The sequence below is a fragment of the Vitis riparia genome, chromosome 12 (assembly GCF_004353265.1).
Source record: "Vitis riparia cultivar Riparia Gloire de Montpellier isolate 1030 chromosome 12, EGFV_Vit.rip_1.0, whole genome shotgun sequence".
NCBI classification, from domain to species: domain Eukaryota; kingdom Viridiplantae; phylum Streptophyta; class Magnoliopsida; order Vitales; family Vitaceae; genus Vitis; species Vitis riparia.
The window spans coordinates 3,854,727-3,882,060 of NC_048442.1; the positions used below are offsets into that span (position 1 = coordinate 3,854,727).

The 27,334-nt window shown below is 31.6% G+C and overlaps 1 protein-coding gene and 1 pseudogene across 1 annotated transcript; both read right to left on the reverse strand.

Annotated features, from left to right (window-relative positions):
* Positions 1 to 353: 353 nt before the first annotated feature.
* On the reverse strand, positions 354 to 2,131 carry LOC117926849 (AAA-ATPase At3g28580-like). The gene has a single exon (XM_034846137.1). The coding sequence runs from the start codon at positions 2,085 to 2,087 to the stop codon at positions 669 to 671; it is 1,419 nt and encodes a 472-aa protein (XP_034702028.1). The 5' UTR covers positions 2,088 to 2,131; the 3' UTR covers positions 354 to 668.
* Positions 2,132 to 8,925: 6,794 nt separating this feature from the next.
* Positions 8,926 to 10,559, reverse strand: LOC117926848 (annotated as a pseudogene).
* Positions 10,560 to 27,334: the final 16,775 nt, after the last annotated feature.

The following is a 27,334-nucleotide window of genomic DNA, read 5'->3' on the forward strand; positions in this document are numbered from 1 at the left end:
AACATTCATCTTCCAGTTGTAAAAATATATTAGGCACAATCTTTCCCCCTTTCATTTCTCTTATCCTTTCATTCCAATATCTTCATCTCTCATTACTCTCATCTTTCCAATAGTTGCAATATTATTTATATTATAAATATTTTCTAAAAGCATAGTCAAACCAAGTATCATTCTGACTATTAAAAAACACTTTTTTATTATTATTAGTAAATGAAAAGTATCTTTGACAATAATTGTAAAAAAAAGAAAGCATTTCTAACTCTTTTAACACCTGAATAATAATATTTTTTAAATATTAAAAATATTAGAAATATTTTTTAAAATTAGTACCAAACGGGCTTGAAGAACTTTTATATTACTAATGTCTTCCATTTCCATAACACGAGTGATCAGCATTCATCTTCATATTGTAAAAATATTCATTAGGCACAAACTTTCATCTTTTCATTTCTCTTATCCTTTGCTCCCAATATCTTCATCTCTCATTTCTCTTATCCTTCCAACCCCCACCCACGTCTTAAGCCCTAGAAAAGATCTTCAGAATTGGTAACCATATGCATTTCCCATTAACCTCAATTACCAAACTATTAACTTGACCAATATTTCATAATTCCCAGGAATTAATTCAGAATGATAAACACAATCATAGTCTCTATTGCCAATGATCGTCAATCTTCTTCCCTAGCAGATGACTCCTTCTCTTTGCCTTCTTCCTTGGCCTTCAACATTGCTTGTTCCTTCGCCATCTCCAATAATGCCTGAACCAGGCTCTTCAAGCTTGTTTCAACATCAGCCACACTTGTCTTAGGCATCAAATGCTCAGCAACATCAGCTGGGGTCACTTTACTTTCCCCCAACAGCCTCTCAATCGTGTCGAACAGGTGGTGGGAATCAAGCTCCAGATAATTCTTAGCCAGCACCTTGAATGATTCAAAGCTGCAGTATGATAATTCGATGTGCTTGTCCATCCTTCCTCGCCGAATCAGAGCTGGGTCGAGCTTCTCCTTGTAGTTCGTCGTGAACACTATCAGCCTTTCCCCCTCGGAGGCCGACCAAAGGCCGTCAATGAAGTTCAACAGCCCGGAGAGAGTCACCTTGCTGGTTTTCCCTTCATCAGAGTCTCCTACCTTCGCTTGTTTTTTAATGGGGCCTTTCTCTTCCTCCTCGGCCGCCTTGTTCTCCTTCATCTTCTTCCTCTGACCCGTCAAGTTGAGGGAGCAGTCGATGTCCTCAATCACAGTGATGGACTTGCTCGGAATCTGCATCAGCAGCTTCCTCAGCATGGTGTTGTCACTGACCGCCGTCAGTTCAAGATCATAGACGTCGTACAGCAGCAGATTCGCCATGGCAGCAATCATGGTAGATTTTCCCGTCCCAGGAGGGCCATAAAGGAGGTAACCCCGCTTCCAAGCTTTCCCAATTCTTGCGTAGAAATCCTTAGCCTGGCTGAAAGAAACCAAGTCCTCGATCAGCTCCCTCTTCTTATCAGCCTCCATGGCAAGCGTTTGAAAAGTTGCAGGGTGATCAAAAACCACATGGCTCCACATCGACCAACTGTTGGTATAAAGCTTCCGCTGCCGGGTTCTGACCTTAATCGCCTCCCCTTGTGTCAAAACTTGACTGAGGTACTTCTTGATGATCAAATCCCGGTGTTTCTTGTGGAAAGTCAGCCGGTAGTGCCTCTTCTCATCCGGCTGCTCATAGGAGCGGGAGGTCTGAGTTTCGGCTGTGATCGTCCTTGAAGTCCACCACAGCTTCACTCCCTCAAACTCATCTTCAACCTCTTCACCGTCATCAATGGTGAGAACGAGTGACTGGTTGTTTTTGGCGGTGTTGGCTTTGAGGCGGTTGGCTTGGTCGGCGGTATTGGAGCTGAGGTAGGTATCGATGGCGGTGTAGAATTCATGGCGCATGAAATGACCTCTGCCGTATTCATCGAAAGTGATTTCGATGTGAGGGTAGAAAAACTTCATCAATCTGCGGGAGTATTTTTCGATGTGGTCGCAAGGGAAGTATTGCCGGAACATAGCCCAGATGAACATCAATGTCGCCATTACAGACCCCAAATTCCCCAGCGTCTCCCCCATTTTCTTCCCTTTTCTTTGTCTTCTCTCTTGTCCCCGTATTCTCAGGGGATGTGTTATATCTCCTTATATAGACGCTCTGCTTGGATGTCCACGAGTTTGAGAAAAAGGTAGGGAAATGGGAGAGAAAGAGGAAGGAAAGTACATAAAACCCCCCATCTGAAATAGAAAATAATTTTCTAATTAAAACACTTTTATATATATATATATATATATATATTTTAAATTAATTACTCTCCAAGCGAATTATTTTTTAAAGTTCAGGTATTTTAGTTGTATTATTTTATAAATTGTTATGTACAACTAAAATAAAGATAATGCTTTTAAAATTGTATCATGCAAGAAAAAAATGTTTTTAAAATTATTTTATTTGGGTTTCCAAATTTATTCTTGAAAATAATTGAAAACTATTTTTTACAATTATTTCGAAATATGCATAATGTTTTTATTATGTAAATTTGATTTTCTGAACATTATATGAGGTATTCCTTAATTTTGAAAAAGTAATATCATCATTATCAAATTGACTACCATCTTTTTCTATTCATGAGGATCCCACTAGATCGTCTTCTTATTTCTAATACATTGTAAACTATATCAAAATCATTTTCAATAAGTCCATAAGAAGTGATCCCATTTTTTTCATCGGTCTAAGCAGAAACCAAAGGTCTTAAGGGACCAATTTGGCAGAATGACTCAAAAGATAAAGAAGTATCATTAATTTTTTGGGTATGTTTGATAACTATTTTTTAAAATAGTTTTCTATTCTTCAAAACCAAAAACTATGAAAATATGTTTTATAACCAAAAACTATTTTCTATTTTATGTTTTTAAGAGTGTTTTTAGATAACATCTTTTGATTGTTTTTTTATTGTTTTCACTTGTTTTCTAAGAACTGTTTTAAAAAATAATTATACAAACATATAGAATGATTAAAAATAAAAATATTAGATATAAAAATTACTTTTAAAAAATATTTTAAAATATTAAAAAATTTTACGTTTTCAAACATACTTTTATTTTACAAAATATTAAAGAACAGTTTTCAAAATATTATTTTTCAAAACTATTTCCAAGAACAATTATCAAATATGCCTTATTTTTCTATTTTTACCCTTCTCTTATATATATATAAATTAGTATTTGAATATCTATAAAATTTTAAATAATTTTTATTATATTTAATTTTAATTCTTACTTTTTGCCATAAAATAAACAAATAAAAGAATTTACAATTTTTTTTACTTTTTTTTCTCCTATTTTTAGCATTTTCTTAGATTCATAAGACTTTTGAAATATGGAAAGTGTTTCCTCTGTCTCTCTTTATGTACTGATAATGTTAGAAGCTTAGGCCTTGTTTGGTAACCGCTTTTAAAAATAGTTTTGAAATTTTTTTAAAACTATTCTTTGATGTTTTATAGAATAAAAGTCTATTTAAAAACCTGAAAAGTTTTTAACCTATTTTTAATATTTTTAAATATGTTTTAAAAATAATTTTTATATCTAGAGATTTATTTTTAATTATTATACATGTTTGTATAATTATTTTTTTAAAACAGTTTTCCAGAAACAACTAAAAATAATTGAAAATAACTAAAAGATATTTTTTGAAAATATCATATTTTCTTTAAATGATTTAATATTATTTTTCCTTGATTCAACTAAACAAAAAATTTCTTTTTATTTTTGTCCCTCATATTTTTCCTCTTCATTTTTCCCTTATAAGTCTATTTATAACTTAAAATATATTCTCAAAAGATGCCGCATTTTCAAAATAAATTTTCTATCAAAGAATTATCAAACTTATTTTCAAGTTCGAAAAATAGTTGATCAAAGAATTACATATATAACCTCGTTTTGACATTTTTACCCCTTCAACTTTTTATAAAAAAAAACTGTTTAATGAGGGATAAAAATTCAAAAATTGTTAAAAGATATTTTTATTGAAAAGATGTTATAATTTCAGTTTTTTCAAAGAAGGAAGATCATTATTTTCAATGAATTTTTTAATCAAATTAACCTTTTTAGTGCCCCTTCTTTCTTCTTCGTTATTTTGTTTTTATATCAAAGTATAGGTTCTGTTTGATAACTGTTTTTAGAATAATTTTTTTATTTTTTAAAATAAAAAAATTCAAAAATGCCTTTGGTAACCAAAAATCTGTTTTTTATTTTCTATTCTCAAAAATAGAAAATATGAAAAATATGATATTTTTATAAAACATTTTTAGTTTTTTTAATTGTTTTCATTTATTTTTTAAGAACCCTTTTAAAAAATAATTATATATGTATAATGATTAAAAATAAAGTTTTAGGCATAATTTTTTTTTAAAAATATTAAAAATAGATTAAAAACATTTTAGATTCCAAAACATATTTTTATTCTACAAAAAATCAAATAACAATTTCCTAAAAAATTATTTTTCAAAACTGTTTTAAAAAACCATTACCAAACAGCATCATAATTTTTTAAAAGAATGTTTTATAGAACAAAAGTTTGTTTAGGACCTTGAAATGTTTTCGTGAATTTTATATATATTTTTTAAATTAATTATCCAAAAAGAAATAAAAACAACTAGAAAACGTATTTAAAGCCATCTATTTTCTATAAACTTAGCAGGAAAGTTAGCCAACAGGACCAAAGCTTGTAACTCAATATATATATATATATATATATATATATATATATGTAAAAATCTTGGATCCACACGACTTTCCCGGCACATCCCATCACAGATGAGTCAGATGCACCCACCAGTCCCAGCTGCCATATACGATTGGAAAACGACTTCAAACTTCGAAGTCGCTGGAAATATTCTCTGCCACGTGAAAATATACAGCAAGGGTGCCACACATGCGACTCATATAGACCATATTTCGACGACACTGGACTGTGGGTCCTCCTCCCTTCCTCACTTTTTCTCTTCCAAGTCGAAAGATCCACTCCATGACCAAAGTAATAGGCAGAGGCTCACACTACAGCTGGCTCTTCGTAATCGAGTGGAGCTTTGTCCGCTGGTGCCCACCAGGCAGTTGAGGTCGAGTCAGCCACGCTGCTACCCTTACCAATAGGTGTGAAAAAAGATGGATAGAAATGCTGTGACATTTCTATTATTATTATTATGTTTTTTTAAACATGATCGAATCTTTTAGAAATTTGTATCTTCTCTATATTTAATTTAATAAATGGGGAAGTGTTGTAGTTGACGGCAGCCATTGCGTCATATCATTGTGTCATGACACTACATCATGTTGCGATCCATCTAGAGATGGTGGCTCAAACCCATTAAGTTCACGTCATCTCTCAATTTAACTTCAATATACATGCTCTTTAATATAAATAATCATAGAATAAAACCAAAGTATAAAGTAATGAGACCATAAATTATATATATGGTATTAGCTGATTAGTGATTTTTTTTTTAAGTACCTTCAAAACTGTAGTTCTTGTGTTCTTCTCATTTGTTATTTTTATTTATGTCTCTTTAATTAAAAAAAAACTTCTAAAAATGATAAAACAAATAATTATAATAGATATATTGAAGTCCTTATATTAAAAATTATATATATGTATATATATAACTTATGATGTTCAACAATAATATAATATATAATGTTTATGAACAAAAATATGAATTTTGAAAATGTATATCGAATATTAATGCAGGATAAATATTTGATTTCATTAAAGTTATGTTTCGTTCTCAAAAAATTTGAAGGAAAATGCGAAAAAAAAAAAAAAGGAAATAGAGAGGAAAAGTAGAAAGAAAAAACAAGTCAAGAAAAAAAAGTTTAAATTTAATAAATTATTTTTATATATTTTTTTAAACTCATTTTACTTTTTTCTCTCCATTATAGCAAAATTAAATAATTTAAAAACATGTAAATTTCAAATTAATTTTAATTATATTTAATTTTCTTTTATATTTTCTATAATATAACCTAATATGAAAAAATAATTTACTTTAACATTTTTTTCTTTCATCAACATTTTTTAGAAACCAAATATAGTCCAACATTTTTTTTCTTTCTCTTGTACTTTCTGAAACTAAGCGTAACCTTAAATTTTTTAGTTTGAAATATAATAAATGTGCTTACAAATTAATTTGAATATAGTCTAGCAACAATGAAATATTTTAATAGTATTTACAAAATATATATACTAATAAATAAATAAAAAATCGTCAAATATCAAATAAGATATGAAAATCTTAGAACCTTGAAGGATAATTTGGTTGGTTTGGTCTTGGGTTTGCTTCCCAATTGTCACCAGTTCGAGTCCCCTTAAGTTATTGGAGGTTTACCCGACCCTTAACTTCAAGGCCCCATGAGATTAGTCGAGGCCAGCATAAGCCAACTCAGACATCCATGGTTATTAAAAGAAAAAGAAAAAAGAAATAAAAATCTTAGATTATTTGTCTAATTCAATTACTATCGGTTAGAGTCAAAAAAAGCGGAAAAGGTTAAAAGGCAATTTCAAAGTCTTCCCCCATCTATACTAGTTGGAAAAAATATAATGGGAAGTCGACCAACTTCATTATTTGAATTGACGTCCTACTTTGAAAAAAAAAAAAGGGATTTTCAGTTAATTTCTCAAAAAGTTATGTAAATTTATTATTGGTTTTGAAAATATATCATGCTTAAATAAATTTTTGAAAAAAAATGGTATTTGGTCAAAATTGTTGTGCGGATGTGATAAGCACAAATTGACTCAGGGCTTAACCTTGGTTGGCAACTAAAACAATGGTTAATCATGAATTGGCAATTGAGCACGAGCCATTAATTCATAGGTTGGTTTTTCTTGTGGGTTCCATGATGGGCTACGTTCCTCGGATTGGGCCCTCCCTTAGCTTTCGGTTTAGCTTGGACTTGGCTTGGGCTCGGGGCGCCATGGTCCTTGATTGTGTCGTTGGGCCTGCCTGGGCCACACTTCATGGAGCATTCTACTCTATGCCATCCTTGAGGAAATTCTATCTGCAGGTATTTTGCATTAAAGAAAAAATTAAAGAAAATAAAAAATAAATTTAAATTTAATAAATTATTTTTATATATTTTTAAAACTTATTTCACTTACTTTTCACGGTTTATATAAAAAAAATTAAATAATTTGAAAACATATAAGTTTTAATTATATTTTATTTTCTCTCGTATTTTGTATGATACATGGTGAGAAAATAATTTTTATTTCCTTTATACTCTACTTGGATTTTAGAAATTTTGAGAAAAAAATAAAAGGGAAAAAAATAAAAATAAAAATAAAAATTAATAAAAATAAGCATTTTTATATGTTTCTTCAAACTCATTTCAATTTTTTTTTCTTTTTTTATAAAGATTAAATATTTTCAAAATAGGTACATTTTTAACTCATTTTAGTTATTTTATTTTATTTTTGTATTTTTATTATAAATCCAACACGAGAAAGACATTTTTCTTAGTTTTTATTTTTATACTTTCAGAAATCAAACACATAGTCAAAAACAAAATATAACTTTAAGAACCAACACAAAAGGTTTCTTGAGCAACTAATAACTCTAAATTTAATGTTTTTTCTTATTTTTATTTTTATGCCATATGTTGACGGTCATTGGTTAAACCGTGGTGGATGTTAGTGAAAAGACAGCTACTAATGGGAAGCCATGAATGAAGGAAGCTAGGAGGAGATTGTCCTTCTAGGTGTTGCATCCAAAAAGTGCTTGTTTTAACTGTTTTTAGAAACAAGGGAAATAGAAAATAATTTTTAAAAGATAAATAAAATTTGTTTTTACTAGTTTTTAAAAAGAAAAGAAAAATTTAGAAAAAAAAATCATAAAAAGAAAAAAATAGTATAGCATTGTATCTTTCTTCTTACATTTTCTCTCATTACCCAATAATGATACCGAAAATCTTTAAATATGGTCTCGCTTTAAATTATATGTATTTTAATAAAATTCTCCTTTAACTTATCTATTTTTTCTTTTTCTTAAGGCAAATATATTTCAAATCAAGTAAGACTTTATATATAAAATTCATTAATTTTTAAAAATAATTTAAAATTCTAAAATCGAATCAATTAATACTACAATTATGAACTCAAAATTGATATGGTTAACATTAAAAAGTCAAAAACCAAAATTCAATTTGAATAAGTTTGTTAGTTTTTCCCTTTACATATAATTATATTTTTTAAAAAATTTAATGAACTTTAAATTAAGTAAGATTGAGTATTTTTATACTATGCTAAATTTATAATATGTTTATACAAAAAAAAAAAGCAAAAAAAATGTTTTTCATATTTAATTTCCAATTATAATTTGATTTCTAAAAATAATTTATTTTTTCTCTTTTATATAAAAATTAAATAATTCAAAAAAAATTATTTTTTTTCCATATGGAATTAAACAACTTAAATAAATTATTTTAATATGAGTTTTTATTTAATATGGTTAAAATTCATTTTTAAAAGTTTAAATTATTAAATCATAGGCCTTATTATATTATAAAAATATGTTTAAAAAATAGATATTTACCTTACTTTCAAAATATTAATCTTTTCAAATGTTTGATTTCTTAATAAATGTTATTTATATTATAAATGTTCTCTAAAAGCGTAGTCAAACCAAGTATGACTGCAACTATTGAAAAACACTTTCTTTTATTAGTAAATGAAAAGTATGTTTGATAAGAATGATAGAAAACGTTGCTAACCTTTTTAATACTTGAATGATAAAATTCTTCAAATGTTAAAAATGTTATAAATACTTTTTAAAATCACCGTCAAACGGGTTCAAATAACGTTTATATTATTTATGACTTCAATTTCCATAATAGAAGTGATCGGCATTCATCTTAAGCCCTAGAAAAGATCTTCAGAATTGGTCACCATATGCATTTCCCATTAACCTCCATTACCAAACTATTAACTTGACCAATATTTCATAATTCCCAGGAATTAATTCAGAAGGATAAACACAATCATAGTCTCTATTTATTCAAACACTAATAAAAATTAAACCCCACTTGCCAATGATCATCAATCTTCTTCCCTAGCAGATGGCTCCTTCTCTTTGCCTTCTTCCTTGGCCTTCAACATTGCTTCTTCCTTGGCCATCACCAATGCCTGAACCAGGCTCTTCAAGCTTGTTTCAGCATCAGCCACACTTGTATTCTTACGCATCAAATGCTCAGCAACATCAGCTGGGGTCACTCTACTTTCCCCCAACAGCCTCTCAATCGTGTCGAACAGGTGGTGGGAATCAAGCTCCAGATAGTTCTTCGCCAGCACCTTGAACGCTTCAAAGCTGCAGTATGACAATTCGATGTGCTTGTCCATCCTTCCTGGCCGAATCAGAGCTGGGTCGAGCTTCTCCATGTAGTTCGTCGTGAACACTATCAGCCTTTCCCCCTCGGAGGCCGACCAAAGGCCGTCAATGAAGTTCAACAGCCCGGAGAGAGTCACCTTGCTGCTTTTCCCTTCATCAGAGTCTCCTACCTTCGCTTGTTTTGTAATGGGGTCTTTCTCTTCCTCCTTGGCCGCCTTGTTCTCCTTCATCTTCTTCCTCTGACCCGTCAAGTCGAGGGAGCAGTCGATGTCCTCAATCACAGTGATGGACTTGCTCGGAATCTGCATCAGCAGCTTCCTCAGCTCGGTGTTGTCCCTGACCGCCGTCAGTTCAAGATCATAGACGTCGCGCGTACAGCAACAGATTCGCCATGGCAGCAATCATGGTAGATTTTCCCGTCCCAGGAGGGCCATGAAGGAGGTAACCCCGCTTCAAAGCTTTCCCAATTCTTGCGTAGAAATCCTTAGCCTGGCTGAAAGAAACCAAGTCCTCGATCACCTCCCTCTTCTTTTCAGCCTCCATGGCAATCGTTTGAAAAGTTGCAGGGTGATCAAAAACCATATGGCTCCACATCGACATCGACCAACTGTTGGTATTGGTATAAAGATTCCGCTGCCGGGTTCTGTCCTTAATCGCCTCCCCTACTGTCAAAACATGACTGAGGTACTCCTTGGTGATCAAATCCCGGTGTTTCTTGTGGAAAGTCAGCCGGTAGTACCTCGTCTCATTCGGCTGCTCATAGGAGGGGGAGGTATGAGTTACGGCTTTGATCGTGCCTGAAGCCCACCACAGCTTCACTCCCTCAAACTCGTCTTCAACCTCTTCATGGTCATCAATGGTGAGAACCAATGACTGGTTGTTTTTGGCGGTGTTGGCTTTGAGGCGCTTGGCTTGGTCAGCGGTATTGGAGCTGAGGTAGGTCTTGATGGCGGTGTAGAATTCATTGCGCATGAAAGAAGCTCTGCCGTATTCATCGAAAGTGATTTGGATGTAAGGGTTGAAAAACTTCATCATCAATCTGCGGGAGTATTTTTCGACATGGTCGTAAGGGAAGTATCGCCGGAACATAGCCAAGATGAACATCAATGTCGCCATTACAGACCCCAAATTCCCCAGCGTCTCCCCCATTTTCTTCCCTTGTCTCTGTCTTCTTGTGTCACCGTATTCTCAGGGGATGTGTTATATCTCCTTATATAGACGCTCTGCTTGGATGTCCAGAAAAGTTTGAGAAGAAGTAGGGAAGCGGGAGAGAAAGAGGAGGGAAAGTACATAAAACCCCCCATCTGAAATAGAAAATAATTTTCTAATTAAAACACCTTTTTTATAAAAATAAAAAATAACAAATTAATTTAATTACTCTCCAAACGAATTATTTTTTAAAGTTCAGGTATTTTAGTTGTATTATTTTATACATTGTTAATTACAACTAAAATAAAGATAATGCTTTCAAAATTGTATCATGCAAGAAAAAAAAAGTGTTTTTTTAATTATTTTATATGAGTTCCCAAATTTATTCTTGAAAATAATTGAAAACTTTTTTTAATAACTATTTTTAACAACTATTTTGTGAAATTATTTGGGAATACACAGAGTTTTTATTGTGTAAATTTGATTTTCTAAGCATTATTTACGAAGAATTCCTTAGTTCTGAAAAAGTAATATCAACATTATCAAATTGTCATTATCAAATTGATTACAATCTTTTTCTATTCATGGGGATCCCTCCAAATCATTTTCTATTTATTTCATTGGTCCAGGTAGAAACCAAAGGTCTTAAGTGACCAATCCGGTAGAATAACCTAAGAGATAAAGAAGTATCGATAATTTCTTGGGTTTGTTTGATAACTGTTTTTTAAAATAATTTTCTATTTTACAAAACAAAAAAACTAAGAAAATATGTTTTATAACCAAAAATTATTTTCTATTTTATATTTTTAAGAGTGTTTTTAGATAACATCTTTTGATTATTTTTTATTATTTTCACTTATTTTCTAAAAACTGTTTTAAAAAATAATTATGTAAACATGTAAAATGATTAAAAATAAAATACTAGGTATAAAAATTATTTTTAAAAACATATTTTAAAATATTAAAAAGAGTTAAAAATATTTTACGTTTCCAAACATAATTTTGTTTTACAAAACATCAAAAAACAGTTTTCAAAAAAATATTTTTCTAAAACAATTACCAAAAACCCTATTTTTCTATTTTTACCGTTCTCTTTATATATATATATATAAAATTAGTATTTGAATATCTATAAAATTTTAAATAAATTTTATTATATTTAATTTTAAGTCCTTTTTTTCCATAAACTAAATAAATAAAAGAATTAAAATTTTTATTTTCACTTCTTTTTTTTTTTTTGAAATACGGAAATTTTTTTCTCTCTCTTTATGTACTCATTATGTTAGAAGCTTAATGTTTGAAAATTTATTTTAAATATGAATTTTAGTGAATAAATTTGATTTTTTTAAATAACTTATAATGTATTTTTCTCTTTCTTTAAAAAAATTATCTAAAATTATGTTTGATTTTTGAAAAGTAATTAGAAATGAAAAAAAAATACTAAAAGCAATAATTTTATAATATTTGGATATGTATGAAAAAGGAGTTGAGGAAAATGATTTTTTTTTTATGTCAAAGAAAAAACTATGAAAGAAATACCAAGGATATTTTCTTTAAATGATTTCATATTGTTTTTCCATGATTCAACTCAACAAATAATTTCTTTTTGTCATATTTCTCCTCTTCATTTTTCCCTTAATATTTTCCTCTCTTTTTTTGTCATATTATTTTCCTCACTTTTTATAATGTCAAATAAAAAAAATCATCTTCTTTTTAAATATTTTCAAAAAGAATTAAGTGTGTTTATAACTTAACTTTTAAATATTTCTTAAAAATAATTTTTTTTTATAATACCTAAAATAATGGAGAAAAATAATTAAAATTTATTCTAAAAAAATACTGCATTTTCAAAATAAATTTTCTATAAAAAAAATAATAATAAGTTCGAAAAATAGTTTTTCGTTGAAATATTTGATTATACGGGATGAGAAAATGTTGAAAAAAAATAACTTTTATGTGTTGCAAATTACATATATAACCTCATTTTCACATTTTTACCCTTAAACTTTTTATCAAAAAAAACTATTCAAGGGGGGATAAAAATTCAAAAATTGTTAAAAGATATTGGGCATGGACGATAAGGTCGAGTCAGCCACCCTCTTACCCTTATCAATAGGTGTGAAAACGAATAGTTTTGTTGTTTTGGGCATGCACGGCAGCCATTGCGTCATATCATTGTGTCATGACACTTACATCATGTTGCAATTCATCTATAGAAAGTGGCTCAAACCCTTGAACTTATCCTAAACCAAAACCTAGCATGCAACATGTTAAAAATTATCAATTTTCCTAAAATCTTAAATTTACGGGATTTAAGCTCAATATACATATCATACAATTTAATATAAACAATCATCATTATATAAATAATGAGATTTAGATCATTAAACAGGAGTATACATATGAATGTGATAAAGACATACGATTATAACCAAATAAAATCAAGGTATAAGTAATGAGACCAAAAATTATATATGTGACACTATCTAATTGATGATATTTTTTTTAAGTATCACTCAATATTGTAGTCAGACCCTATATGTAAAAGTTTAATTTGATCGAATTAAATACAAGCAATTAAATATAAAATTTTATCAAATAGTTCTTGTATTCTTCTCATTTGTTATTTTTATTTACATCTCTTTCATTAAAAAAAAAAACTCCTAAAAATGGTAAAACAAATAATAATAGATATATTGAAGTCGTTATATTAAAAAATTAATATATATCATTTATGATGTTCGAGAATAATATAATATATAATGTTTATGAACAAAAATCTGAATTTTGAAAATGTATATCGAATATTAATGCGGGCTAAATATTTGATTTCATTAAACCTATGTTTGGTTCTCAAAAAAATTGAGAAAAAAAAATGCAAAGGAAAGAAAATAGAGAGGAAATTTAGAAAGAAAGAAAAAGTGAAAGAAAATAAAAAAATAAGTTTAAATTTAATAAATTATTTTTATACATTTTTTTCAAACGCATTTTACTTATTTCTCTCAATTATAATAAAATTAAATAATTTTAAAATATATAAATTTTAAATTAATTTTAATTATATTTGATTTTCATTTATATTTTCTATAATGAAACCTAATATGGAAAAACAATTTACTTTAAAAAAAATATATATTTCTACAATATTTTCTAGAAACCAAATATATTCTAACATTTTTTTTCTTTTCTTTATACTTTTCAGGAATCAAACATTACCTTAAGCTTTTTAGGTTGAAATATAATAAATGTATTTACAAATTAATTTAAATATAGTTGAATTATTTTAATAGTAATTACAAAATATATATACTAATAAATAATAAAAAATTCATCAACATCGCATAAGATATGAAAATCTTAGAATATTTGTTTGATTCAATTATTATATGTTAGGAGTCAAAAAAAAAAAAAAAACGAAAAATTACAAAAGTAATTTCAAAGTCGAACAACTTTAATATTTGAATTGATGTAGTAAATTCTGTTAGGAAGTGTCCCAAATTCCTAATTAGTATATGTAAAGAATATTATATAGAATATTTCTAGGTTGATATATTATTGTAATATTAGACTTCCTTATAGAATAAGGAAGGTTGTTGGAAATATCTCTATAAATATTCTAGGTCATAAGAGGAAAAAATTATGAGATGGAGATGGGTCTGTAGAGACTATACGAGGTGGATAGAGATGTGAGGAAGAACGGGAGGTACCCAGTGGAGTGAGAGGACTCGTAATAAGGTATGGATACAAGGAGTGGGGAAACATGAGATGTTTCGGGAACCCAATAGTTGTATTTGGTTCTGTTCTCTGTAATATTCTCTATTGTATAATGGAATCATTCTCTCTCATCCGTGGACGTAGGCATGGTTGGTCGAACCATGTTAAAACCTCGTGTACCGTATGTGTGATTGTTTTATCTTTGTGTTATTGAACTAATATTGTTGGCATCAAAGCTTTCGCTGGCATTACAATTGGTATCAAAGCTTGGGTTGAAGATTTCTGGAAGAGTAAAAGATCACAAAGCACACAAGATGAAAACAAAAGGAATTTTCATTGAAGGTGGAGTCGATTGCTCTTTCGTGGTAATATGATACAAAAAGGTTTGTGTCATGGAGAAATTGAAGATTAACTTCATGGAATTTGGTCCAAGGTGGAGATTGTTAGGAAGTGTCCCAAATTCCTAATTAGTATAGATTCCTTTTCTGTAAAAAATATTATATAGAATATTTCTAAGTTGATATATTATTGTAATATTAGACTTCCTTATAGAATAAGGAAGGTTGTTGGAAATATCTCTATAAATATTCTAAGTCATGAAGGGAAAAAGTTATGAAATGGAGATGGGTCTGTAGAGACTATACGAGGTGGATAGAAATGTGAAGAAGAACGGGAGGTACCCGGTGGAGTGAGAGGGCTCATAGTAAGGTATGGATACAAGGAGTGGGGAAACATGGGATGTTTCGGGAACCCAATAGTTGTATTTGGTTCTATCCTCTGTAATATTCTCTATTGTATAGTGGAATCATTCTCTCTCATCCGTAGACACAGGCATGGTTGGCCGAACCACGTTAAAACCTTGTGTACCGTATGTGTGATTGTTTTATCTTTGTGTTCTTGAACTAACATTGTTGGCATCAAAGCTTTCGCTAGCATAACAATTTCATTTCTCAAAAAGTGGCATAAATTAATTATTAGTTTTGAAAATATATATCAAGCTTAAATAAATATTAAAAAAATGTTATTTTGGTCAAAATTGTTGTGCGGATGGGATAAGCACAAATTGACTCAAGGGGATGGTCAGGTCCTTGATTGTGTCGTTGGGCCTGCCTGGGCAACCAAGTTGGGCCATGCCAACTTCATGGGCCATTCTATTCTATGCCATCGTTGAGGAAATTCTATTTGCAGGCATTTTACATTAAAGAAAAAAATTAAAGAAAATAAATAATTTAATTTAATAAATTATTTTTATATATTTTAAAAACTTTTTTCAATTAAAATATGTAAGTTTCAATTATTTTTAATTATATTTTATTTTCTTTCATATTTTGTATGATATAAAATCATTTTTAAATATTTTTGCTTCCCTTTATATTGTATTTGATTTTTTGAAAATTTGAGGAAATATATAAAGGAAAAAAATAAATGAAAATAAACAAATAAATTTATTATTAATAATTACTTTTAAATGTTTCTTTAAAGTCGTTTCACTTTTTTTTTCCTTTTTTGTATAAAGATTAAATATTTTCAAAATGCATAAATTTTTTACTCATTTTAGTTATTTTTTATTTTCTTTTCCTTTATTTATAATAAATCAAACATGAGTCATTTTGCTCAATATTTTTCTTCATGCTTTCATAAATCAAACATACCCTTAGTATTTTTTGAAGAACGAAATATACCTTTTGAAATTTGTATCAAAGTTTTCTTAACCACCTAACAACTCTAAATTCAATGTTTTAAAATCAAATTGAGCCCATTCATCGTATTTTATGAATCCATTACATTCATTAAGGTTTATGTATCTAAAGAAGCTATGTTTTCAAAGACATTGGAAGATAGTGTTAGTGATGGTAGTGGTTGTTGGAAGGGTCATGAGCAATGACAAGCCATGGCCGGATGCGAGACTGACGACGAGGAGTTTTAGTGAAGAGGTTGACATGTGAAATTTTTTATCGAGCGTTCCATTACTATTATCTTTTATTTTCCTCACTTTTTTTTTTTGAAAAAAAAAAAAAAAGTGCTTTAGAAAACATCTAAGAATTTTTTCCTTTCCTTAATATTTTTTGTGACAAATATATCCAAAAGAAATTCTAAATACATAAAACGTGATGTTTAGTGAAGTTACCTTCTTTTTTCTTCTTATTTTTATTTTTGTCATATGTTGATGATCATTGTAAATGGTTGTCGGCTAAACCGAGGTGGATGTTAGCGAACAAATAGCTAGTAATGGGAAGCCATGAATGAAGGAAACTAGGAGGAGATTGCGGTTCTACATGTTGCGGCCAACAAAGTGTTTGTTTAGTCATGTGATATAAAATAATTTTACATTTTTAAGAATAGGAATCTATTTTTTAAAATTATAGCATAGTTAATGTTCTTTAGAAACTATTTTTAGAAATAAAGTGAAATAGAAAATAATTTTTAAAGAATAAATAGAAGTTGTTTTTACTATTTTTTTTTTTAAAAAAAAAAACTTAGAGAAATAAAAAAATAAAGACCATAAAAAGCAAATAAAGTATACACGGTATCTTTCTTACATTCTCTCATTACCCAACAATGATACCGAAAATCTTTATATATAATCTTCCTTGAAATTACATGTATTTTAATAAAATCTCTAAGGCAAATAGACTTCAAATCAAGCAAAACTTGATACATAAAATTCAATAATTTTTAAAAATAACCTAAAATTCAAAAATCGATTCAATTAATACTAGAGTCACAAACTCAAAATTGATACGGTTAACATTAAAAGGTCAGAAACCAAAATTCATTTGAATAAGTTAGTTTTTTTCTTTACATATAATTATATTTTTATGCATGTTTTAATAAACTTTAAATTAAGTAAGATTGAATGTGTTGGACTCATTAATGAGTCTACTAATTTTCAAATAATTTGAAACTCAAGTAGTAACCTAATTAATACTATAAACTTATAGACAAAAACTGGTCTAAAATGACTCCTATTATTTTTCTTTTGAAAATAAACTATGAAGATGTCAACATCCATGCTTCATAATAGAAAAATTATTTTTAAAAACAAATTATCCAAACAAGTTTTTACTTTTTATTTTTTGAAAAGTGTTTTTAAAAAACAACTTACTAAATACTCTTTGTTTTTTAGAAATTATTAAAAATATATATTTTTTATTATTTAATGAATCTTACTTTCTATTTTGTGATTTTTCTTGTTTCTTCAACTTTTGCAACCAATTCTTTATCCTCTTCTGAATTTTGTTCCTCTCTTCCTACTATTGTTGTCCTTGAAATTTTTCAAGAATTCCAACTTGAAATTGGGTACTGAACTAGTTGTTCTATGGAGTGAAGAAAGTTTTGTTACTGTATAGGAAGAAATTCTAGTTTTTTAGATTGCGGTAAGACTAAGATTAAGATTTTGAAGTGAAGTTCCAAGGGTTTTGTTGGTTTGGTTTCAACAACATTTTGCCTCTATATCTAATATTAAAGCTTAAAAGAAGGCCATGAACCTCTTCTATGGTTGGTTAATTAGATCTACCATTGAAAGATGTTACAAATGGATTGTAATAAGCTCCTAAACCATGAAATAGGTAGATCAATTGGTTTATATTTGAGACAGGTTTACCAATGGTAACAAACTTATCTACAATATTCTTAAGCTTAAAAAATATTCATCAACAATGAGACTTTATTTCTTGAAGGATTGAATTTCAGTGTGAAGTTCTAGGACACAAGAATGAATTGTTGCAGCTTAGGTTCTCTCAAGAGTGTTCAAAGTCTCTGAGGTTTTAATGAATCCAACAATTCTATCGAGCATCCTTTTAAGAAGAAGAGATGCACCAAAAAAATCTTATTGATTTAAATATATAGAAGTGTTGACTTTGGTGTATATGGCAACAACAAAAATATTTCTATAAAAAAATTCTAATCTACAGTAATTACAAAGGATATATACAATGATCAAGCCTTGATTTGAGGGATTCTTATTGCGTTAGAATTTTCTTTGGAATCTTCCTTATTGGGTGCATCAAAATAATATCTTCTAGAAATGTTGTTACTACTATTACCAGAATTATCTCTATCATGTCCTTGCAAGAGTAGGCATCCAGGAAGTACACCAATCTTAGACTGTAATAAGAGCAACCATTGGCATGATAGTGGCTTGGTTAAGGCATCGACAAGTTGATATTATGAAGAGACATGAAATACATGAAGTTGTCTTTACTAACTTGATCACGAACAAAATGAAAACCAATCTTAGCATGTTTTATATGAGAATGGAAAACAAGATTTGCACATAGTTATGTGGTCCCCATATTATCATAGTTTATAGTGGGTTGTTGTAGGAAAGAGACAATGAGTTCTATGAGTAAAGATCGAATCCATGAAAGTTTAGCAGCAATAAAAGCAACTGCTCGATACTCTACTTCATTGAATGAACAAGCAACATGGTATTGCTTGTAAGAAGCTGATGAAATTTGATTGTGTTCAAGGAAGATAATGTAGGCACTAGTTGACATCCTATCATCTTTATTCCCAACCCAATCAACATTAGAGAAGGCATGGACATGAAATGGGGAGTTCTTGCATAGAAAGATATCATGTGAGATAGTACATTTCAAGTAATGAAGAAGACGTTTAGTAGCAACCTAGTGGGTAGTGGTGGGTTGATGCATAAGTTGTGAGAGTTTGTTTACTACAAAAGAAATATCGGAACGTGTAATAAATAAGTATTGTAAGATGCCAACAACTTGTCGGTATTTAGTAGCATAAAAAAAGGTTTACACTATCATGAAGAGAAAATGGAGCCGATGGAAAGAGAAGTGTGAACTTCCTTAGCATCAGACATTTTGGTACAAGAACAAACATCTTGAATGTACTTGCTTTGAATGAGTAACATCCCATATGAAGTGGTAAGAACTTTAACACCCAAGAAGTAATGAAGCACCACGAGATCTTTAATGGGAAAACCTTGTAGATAATCGTTGGACAAAACTTATAAGAAATGAGGAGTGATTACTAGTGAGAATAAGATCATCCACATAGACAAGCAGATAAGCAATGACATCATCATGAGTATAAATAAATATGGATGTGTCTAATCGAGCATTAAAGAAACTAGTAGATAGGACAAAAATTTTCAACTCATTATACCGTACACGAGGAGCTTATTTGAGTCCATGTAAAGCCTTCTATAATTTGCAAACTTAATCAAGGAAATTTGGATGAATGAAGCCAAGTGGCTGAGTCATGTAGACATCCTCTAAAAGATAGCCATGAAGAAATTCATTATTCACATCAAGTTGTTGAATAGACCAATTATGTGAAAGGATAAGACAAATAACAAGACGAACAGTGGTAGGCTTGATAACTGGACTGAAAGTGTTGGTGTAGTCAAGGCCAAGTCATTGGTGAAAGCCTTTGGCCATAAGACATACCTTGTATTTAGAAATTGATCCATCAGGACTTTTCTTAACTAAAAAAAACCCACTTGTGACTAGTGAGATTCTATTGAGAATTAAAAGAAACAAGTTTCCAAGTTTTATTCTGGATAAGAGCATCGAACTCCTTAGACATTGTTTGCCGCCACTTAGGAATGTTCAATGCTTGTGAGACATAATAGGTTCAACCAGAGAATTGGGTGAAGAAAGTGTAGGAAAAAAAAAGATTTTAGATTTGAAAATATTATTTTGAGATCGTGTAACCATGGGATGAGTGCGTATAGTAAGAAAAGAACATACCTTTAGTGGAACACTCTGATGAAAAAGGTGTGGGTGAGGTTTAGTGGAAACAGGCTCTTCATGAATAGGAGTATCATTAGGAGGATGAGGTGTTATCGATGAATTAGCATGCACACACGTTTGTGACTACGAAGAATGACTAGAAGTTAATGATGATTATGGAGACAGAGAGAGTTGGGTTAGAGGGAACTTAGGAACCTATAGTCAATGGAGAGAATGACCTACGGAGTTTGCAAATAAGGGAAGAAGAGGAATCAATGTGGAAAGGTTGAGAAGATAAAGGTTGACAGAGATTAATAGGCACGATAGAAAATAAAGGTGTGTGGGACCAAATTTGATATTGTCTTATGTTAATCTGGACAAGTTTTGGTTAAACAAAGAATAAGGAAAGATATGGAAAGATATTTTCAAGAAAATGAACATGTCAAAATATGTAAAAATGTTTCATGGAAGTATCAAGACAATAGTAGGCACTTTGATTCTTTGAGTAACCAAGAAAAGCACATGGTTTCAACCTTGGTTCAAGTTTATGTTTAATGTATGACTTCAACTAAAGATAACAAAGGCACCCAAAAATCCTCAACTCTGAATAATTCGGGAAGCAATCAAACAATTTTGCAAAAAAAGTATGAAAGGATAGTGTGAAAGTGAGCATTCGATTGATAATGAATGCTAGTCATGAATGCATAAGATCAAAATTGAAAAGGAAGAGAGACTTGTATTAGGAGTGTGAGACTGGTTTCTTTATGTGGCGATGATGACGTTTAGAGAATTCATTGTGTTAAGGTGTATGTGGAGGCGTGAAAAAATGACTTATACCTTGAGATTCAATTTTTTTTTTTTTTAAAGCAATAAACTCACCCCACCATTAAAATAAAAGGAAATGATTGGTTTTTGAAAATATTTTTTAACTAACAATTTAAACTTTTTGAACACAGTAGGAACATTTGATTTGCATTTAATTGGAAATAACCACAAATATTTTGTGAAATGATAAATGAACACAACATAATAGCGAAAACCATCAAATGATTTAATAGGAGATGGCCCCCAAACATCTAAATATATTAATTCAAGAGGTGTGTGACTTGTCAAAGTAGAAATAAAAAAAGGAAGTTTATGCATCTTATTACATTTGCAAGTATTACAAGCAACTTCACCATGCAAGGAAGATAACAAAGGCAACTTATTAGAGGAGATAATCCGTTGGAGAATTTTGATGGAAAGATGACCAAGATGATTAGGTCAATGCTCAAGAGAGGTTTTGAGACTAGCAAATGCAAGGATATGTGTTGATGAAGTCACATGTGATGACCATTCATAAGCTCCATCTTGATTACACCCTCTCACTAATGGTGCCCTCGTTCGAATATCCTTCACCACGAAATAAAAAGGTAGAAACTTAACTGAGATATAGTTAGATTGACAAAACTTAGAAACAAATACCAAATTCTTTTCCATTGATGGAACACAAAGGACATTAGAAAGAGTAAAAGATTGAAAGTAACGAGAAGATGGAAAGAAAAGTGTGGTAAAACCAATATGAATTATATGCAAACCAATACCATTACCGATCACTATGTCGTCACTAACATCATATTCTAAGTGAAGAACAGATTTTTTAAGTCACAAGTGACATATTAGACGTGCCAAAATCCATCAACCACCCATATTAGAGCCATTTGATTGTGCTGCAAAGTGAGCTCTAGGTTGGGAAGAAAATGAAGGTGGTTGATAGTTGAGTAGAGGTTGTGAATACAATTGAAAAAATTATTATGATTGTAACTGCAATGACGATGGAGAGACACAAAACCTTAAGCAACGGTTAGTTGTATGACCCTGTTCATTACATAGCTGACAATACCCTTTATAGGGCTTTGGATTAAAGTTTCAATTTGGTTTCTAACCTTGTTTAGTATTGTTGTTACCACCAGTGTTGTAAAATCTACTCTGCTTGTAGGTGTTGTAGTTGTTTCATTTGTTAAGATTTTGTTTGGTTTCCATATTTGAAGTGATACTATTATTGTTTTGTTTCAGGTCTTCTCTTTTGAGATAACCTTTATGAGCAAGTAGTTTTTCATGAAGTTTCTTAATGGTAATAGGGGTCTCACATGTTCCCACAGTAGCAACAATCTCTCTGAATTCACTATTGAGACTACCAAGAATGTGAATATTGAGGAAGGTTTCACCAATCGAGGCATCAACAAGTGCTAGAGGATTAGCATAACCTTTTTGCTTGTAGCATAAACTAAGTAATAGTAAGAGTGGCTTGTGAAAGATGAGTAAGATTTTCTTTTAGATGATACATCTGAGTATAGGATGGTTTGGCATATTGTAGACCCCCATTTGAGGGATCTTAGTTTTTAATATAACATTAGAGGAGCTGGCAGCACATTGGAGATAAGTGGGAGGGGGTCCCTCTTTTCTCCACACCCGGAAAATCAGGTGCAAGCATGGATGGCCAGATTGGTAGTTGAGGAGGCCATGCTGTTGATGAGAGGAACAGCAAAGGGAAGCCATGCTGCTGATGAGATGAACAGCAAACGGAGAAGTGGCTTGCCAAGGAAGATAGGAACAGGGGAGGAGATAAAAAAGGAGGAGATTTTTTTTAGCATGGTATCTTTTCTGGGAGGTGAGGGTTCCAGAGCTAGAGAGGTTTAGCTTGGAGTGTGTTCTTTAGGCTAAGAGTGAGAGAGAAAGAGCGGTACGTTTAGAGGGTAAAGGAGGAGTTTGAGGAGGACTCTCTCTGGAGAAGCTACGAGACAGAGAAGGGAGCTTGTTGGTTCCATAGATTTTTTAGGGGGAAGACTTTTTTTTTTCGTGAGGCTTTTTGAGAAGAAAACCCGAGGTGTGTTGAGAATGAGGGGCCTCAACAGGAGAAACCGGAGGAAGGGGAGAGCTTTCCAGGGACCGTGAGAAAGAAGCAGGGGAGGAATCGCTCAGGTTTGATCATACCTTGCCTTGCGTTCTTCACCTTTCTTTTATCTCATTTTATTTTGATGGTCATACTAATACTTCTGGTTGATGTTTGGATGCTTGCTCTGATCATTTAATGTGTTAAACCTGCTTCTTGTTTTCGTTTGTTGGGTCTCTGTCTTCCCTTATATAAGCTGTGTGATTATTATGCTCTTTGTCTATGTGATAAGACCATTCGGACCCTCTCACCAGCTTCTTTTGAAAGCTCCTTAATTTTCATAAAAAAATGGGGCTTGGATTTAACGGCATCATCTTTCTCTTCTACATACTCTGTTTTTTTTTGTTTTTTTATTATCTTCCCTGTTTCTGGCATTTTGGAGTGTTGAACATCATGTCGAATCCGGTGAAATAAGACCGTCTTCGCTTCACACCGTTTATGATCTCTACCATGAGGAGTGTTGCTAACACTCAGGTATGAAAGGAGAGTGATGTAAGCAGTGGCCGTGGGCGACGTTATGAAGCCATTAAACAATCCTGAGCTAGCCAATTTTAAAACAGTCCTAGCTCTAGGACGGTTGGGTATGTGTATGGTTTGGCGTTCTTCATTATTGATCTACTAGCCTGGGCAATGTAAATTATGGCCAAGTGTTCTGATAGAGATGGAGAAGCTATAAGGCTGCCAGAGGACCAATTCCAAAAGATGGAAAACCATGCTCTGAACCAAGAGCCGCTGCATGCTTTTAGATTGAGTTGTGGGGCTGCAGATACATAAACAGAGGGCTGCGGAGGAATTATCATCATGTAAGAAGCTGCCCGACTTGCCTCAGAATCAATCATCAAGCAAAGCCCCGCCAAATTTAGAGAGAGTGGAATCACTTGTACAGGTGAACCTTTCCAACAATCATTTGCATGGCGGTTTACCTTCCACCAGAGCATTCTTCGCCATCAATTCGAGCTTAGTCTCAGGAAACAATCCTTGTGGTGGGGACACTGCAAATGAATCACCACCATGCAGGAGGTTAAAAATCCCAGTTGGAAGGTTCTTCGTCACTTGTCTCCTAGTTGTTTCGGTGGTGCTCACTCATGCATGTATGGAACCACGCATCCATGGCTGCCCGTCATTCCCATTCCCGTCTCGTGCCAACTGCCCAAGCCATTCCACTTCGTCACCCCCCCAATCCCATGCTTGCCACATTCATTTCTTCCAATACCCTTTAAACGCACTCCATCCGCCACCCATTTAACCCCATTGCAAACATGGCCACCTCATACCCATTTCTCTTACTCCTCATAATTCCATTCAACACTTCCCAACTCACCCCGTTTCCCCGCCATCTCTCAATATTCCTTAACCCATTTATCTCATTATCCCCTCCACCATGTAACCCACTACCTTCATGCCCCGCTAATCCCGTACCCGTCACCACTTTTCTCTCTCTCTAAATCTTTATCCATACCCATTTCTCTCACTTACTACCTTTCCGTTCTTTCCAAAACCACAAAACCATCTCATCCCGCCACCCTCCATCCTCCGTTCCGCCAATAACCACCTGAAGACCAAGAAGATTCTGCAGTTCCGGCGCTCGAGACAAATAATTACAGGGCGTCTTGGCCTCCGTCTCCGGCGACGCTCAAAGCCGCTTCGCTCTCGACGGCAGCATCGACATTACCCGTTTTCCCTGCTTCGGCGTTTTCTTTCACTAAGCCGTACATGCACGAGGTGGCTGCTATGCTCCACCAAGCTCACCTTAACGGGTCACCAGCAGACATAAAAATCTACAACAGCTTAATATTCGGACAGTTCTAGGAGCCAAATTGCCAATCTTGCCATTGCCAATAAATCAATAGTGTTGACCCAAGAACTCACCCACCACCTGTTCCATACCCCTGTTGCATGGTTTGCATGGCCACCCTTGGGCCGTGCGGCATTCTTAGTTTTCCTTTTATTTGTTTTTGAAAATGTTTTCTCAAAAAGAAAATCACATCTTGTAAATATCTTTCTCAAATTTTGATTTTCAAATAATTTCCTATTTTCTTTCCATTTTTCATCCTTAGTTTTCTTTTTTTAAAGATGACCCAAAAATTCCATCTCTAAATAAATTCTTCAAAATTTCGATTTCCAAATTTAATTCCTAATTTCCCAAATTCTAATTTTCCAATTTCCAAAAAGTCAATTTTCACATTAATTTATTTAATTATTATTATTATTTTATTTATTCATTCCAAAAATTTTATTTTAAAACAATTTATTGAAATTTCCGACTTTTCGATTTTTATTTCTAATTCCAATATTTCCATTAATCTATTTAATTATTTTATTCTATTTATTTATTCTAAAAATCCATTTTAAACAATTCATTAAAATTTCTGATTACCGACTTAAATTCCAAAAATTCCAATATTTCCATTAATCTATTTAATTATTTTATTTTATTTATTTATTCTAAAAATTCCATTTTAAGCAATTCATTAAAACTTTCGATTTCCAAATTAAATTTCTATTTCCAAAAATTCCAATATTTCCATTAATCTATTTAATTATTATTATTTTAGTTATTTTGAAATCCCATTTTAAACAATTCTTCAAAATTCCAATTTCTGAACTTAATTTCCGATTTCCAAAATTCTGATTTCTTTTAAATTTAATTTCCAAAATTCCAATTATTAAATTTAATTTCTAATACTCCAATTTTCAAACAAATTTCAAAAATCCGGTCTTCACTCGAACAATTTTAATTCCATTCCGGTTTTCAAATAATCTTTTGTTCCTCTTGACTTTATATAAGCATGAATGTCATTTTCATAATTTCAGAATAATGGAATTTGTGAGATTAATTCGTGCAATATCAATCGGGCTTTGGTGGGGGCCCCACATAAGTGAATTTATAATTGATTGATTTAATTGCCATGAATGATAGATTTTATTATGCCATGTGATATATCTCGTGATTGTTATTATGCACTAACCTCCTTTCTTGATAGCGCATGGTGGCTCGTTGCCCAGGTATGCATCCACATCCGCTCAGGTCACTTTCTGTATGCATGTTTAGATTCTCGTATGTGCATGATCACTCTGAGTATTCATTGATTCCCTCATCAATTGCCATGATTGCTTCATTTTATTAGTAGAGACCCGACTTTAGGGACTTAGAAGGGTGCTACGGTCCTTACCGTACCTTCCCGATAAGTAACCTGACCCCCGAACTCGATCCGGTTTTCCGTAGACCACCTTTTCCAAATAAGGAGTCACACTTAGGGTTTTTCTTTCTTATTTTGTTTACCCTTTAAAAATAAAACAAAAATAGGTGGCGACTCCAAGTCATTTTCTTAATCAATAAAAATCAATCATTTTTCAAAATAAAAATCGAGCTCGCCATCGAGTGGGAAACGCATGAGTCGAAATGCGGGGTCCACACATATGTAGTGGCAAGTTTTTTCTAGACTACTTGGGATAATTCAAACAATGCAATGAAAAGATAAATATCTTCAAAAATAAAACCCAAAATTGCATTAAAAATGAGTTGGTCTTGACAAATCCAAAATAAGTAGGCAAGATTGGGAATTTCAGTATTATTCTAAGTTATGGTTATTGATGGACAAGGGGTTGATCCATCAATGTAACCTTTGAGATTAAGACTAACAAGCAATGAGTTGAATTTTGCTCTCCAGGTAGTATAGTTGTTGGATGTAAGTTTTAAAGGGGTTTGAAAGGCAACATTAATGGTGATGATTTGATTTTGAGAATCAAATAGGGGATAATTTGTTGAATTTATGGGAGAAGAAACTAATGAACTAACCATGGTTTTTGGTGTGTTAGCAAGAAAGCTCTGATACCATAAGAAGAAGAGATGCAGAGGGCTAACGGGAAAGACAAACAAAAAAATCTTATTGATACCATGTTTAAATATCGTGAGTATTGACTTTGGTGTATATGGCAACAACAAAAATGTTTCTGTGAGTGTTTAGCTAGGTTGGCAATTCCGAACAAAATTCCTAAGTGTCCCTTAACTCGGCTTTCCAATTCGTCTTCAGACCACTTGACTTTGAATACTAAGACTTTGCTAAGAGGTCGAGGTATGTAGTCAAGTGTGTGGTGATTGAATGTGAATCAACCCGGTTTTTTTTATCTTTAAATGTGTTAGAAACTTGGGAGAAATGGTTTTTGGTGCAAGACTTTTATTTCCCTATTTCTGGATCGATCTAAGTGCAGGGGTGGATCGATCCAACTAATTTTTTTTTAGATCAAATCTCAGCCATTAGATTAAGGGCTTCTCTTTACTCTATAAAAAGCAATCTTCTCTCATTTTTCTGGTGAGGGACTTCAGAAAACATGAAGAGAGCAACCACTCCATGTGTTCTTCATTTGCTTATCTTGTTTTCCTAATTTGGGGTTTTTGATTGCAAAGAAAATCCACTTCTTTTAATGTTTTCCAAACAAGTTTTTAATGGATTTTCT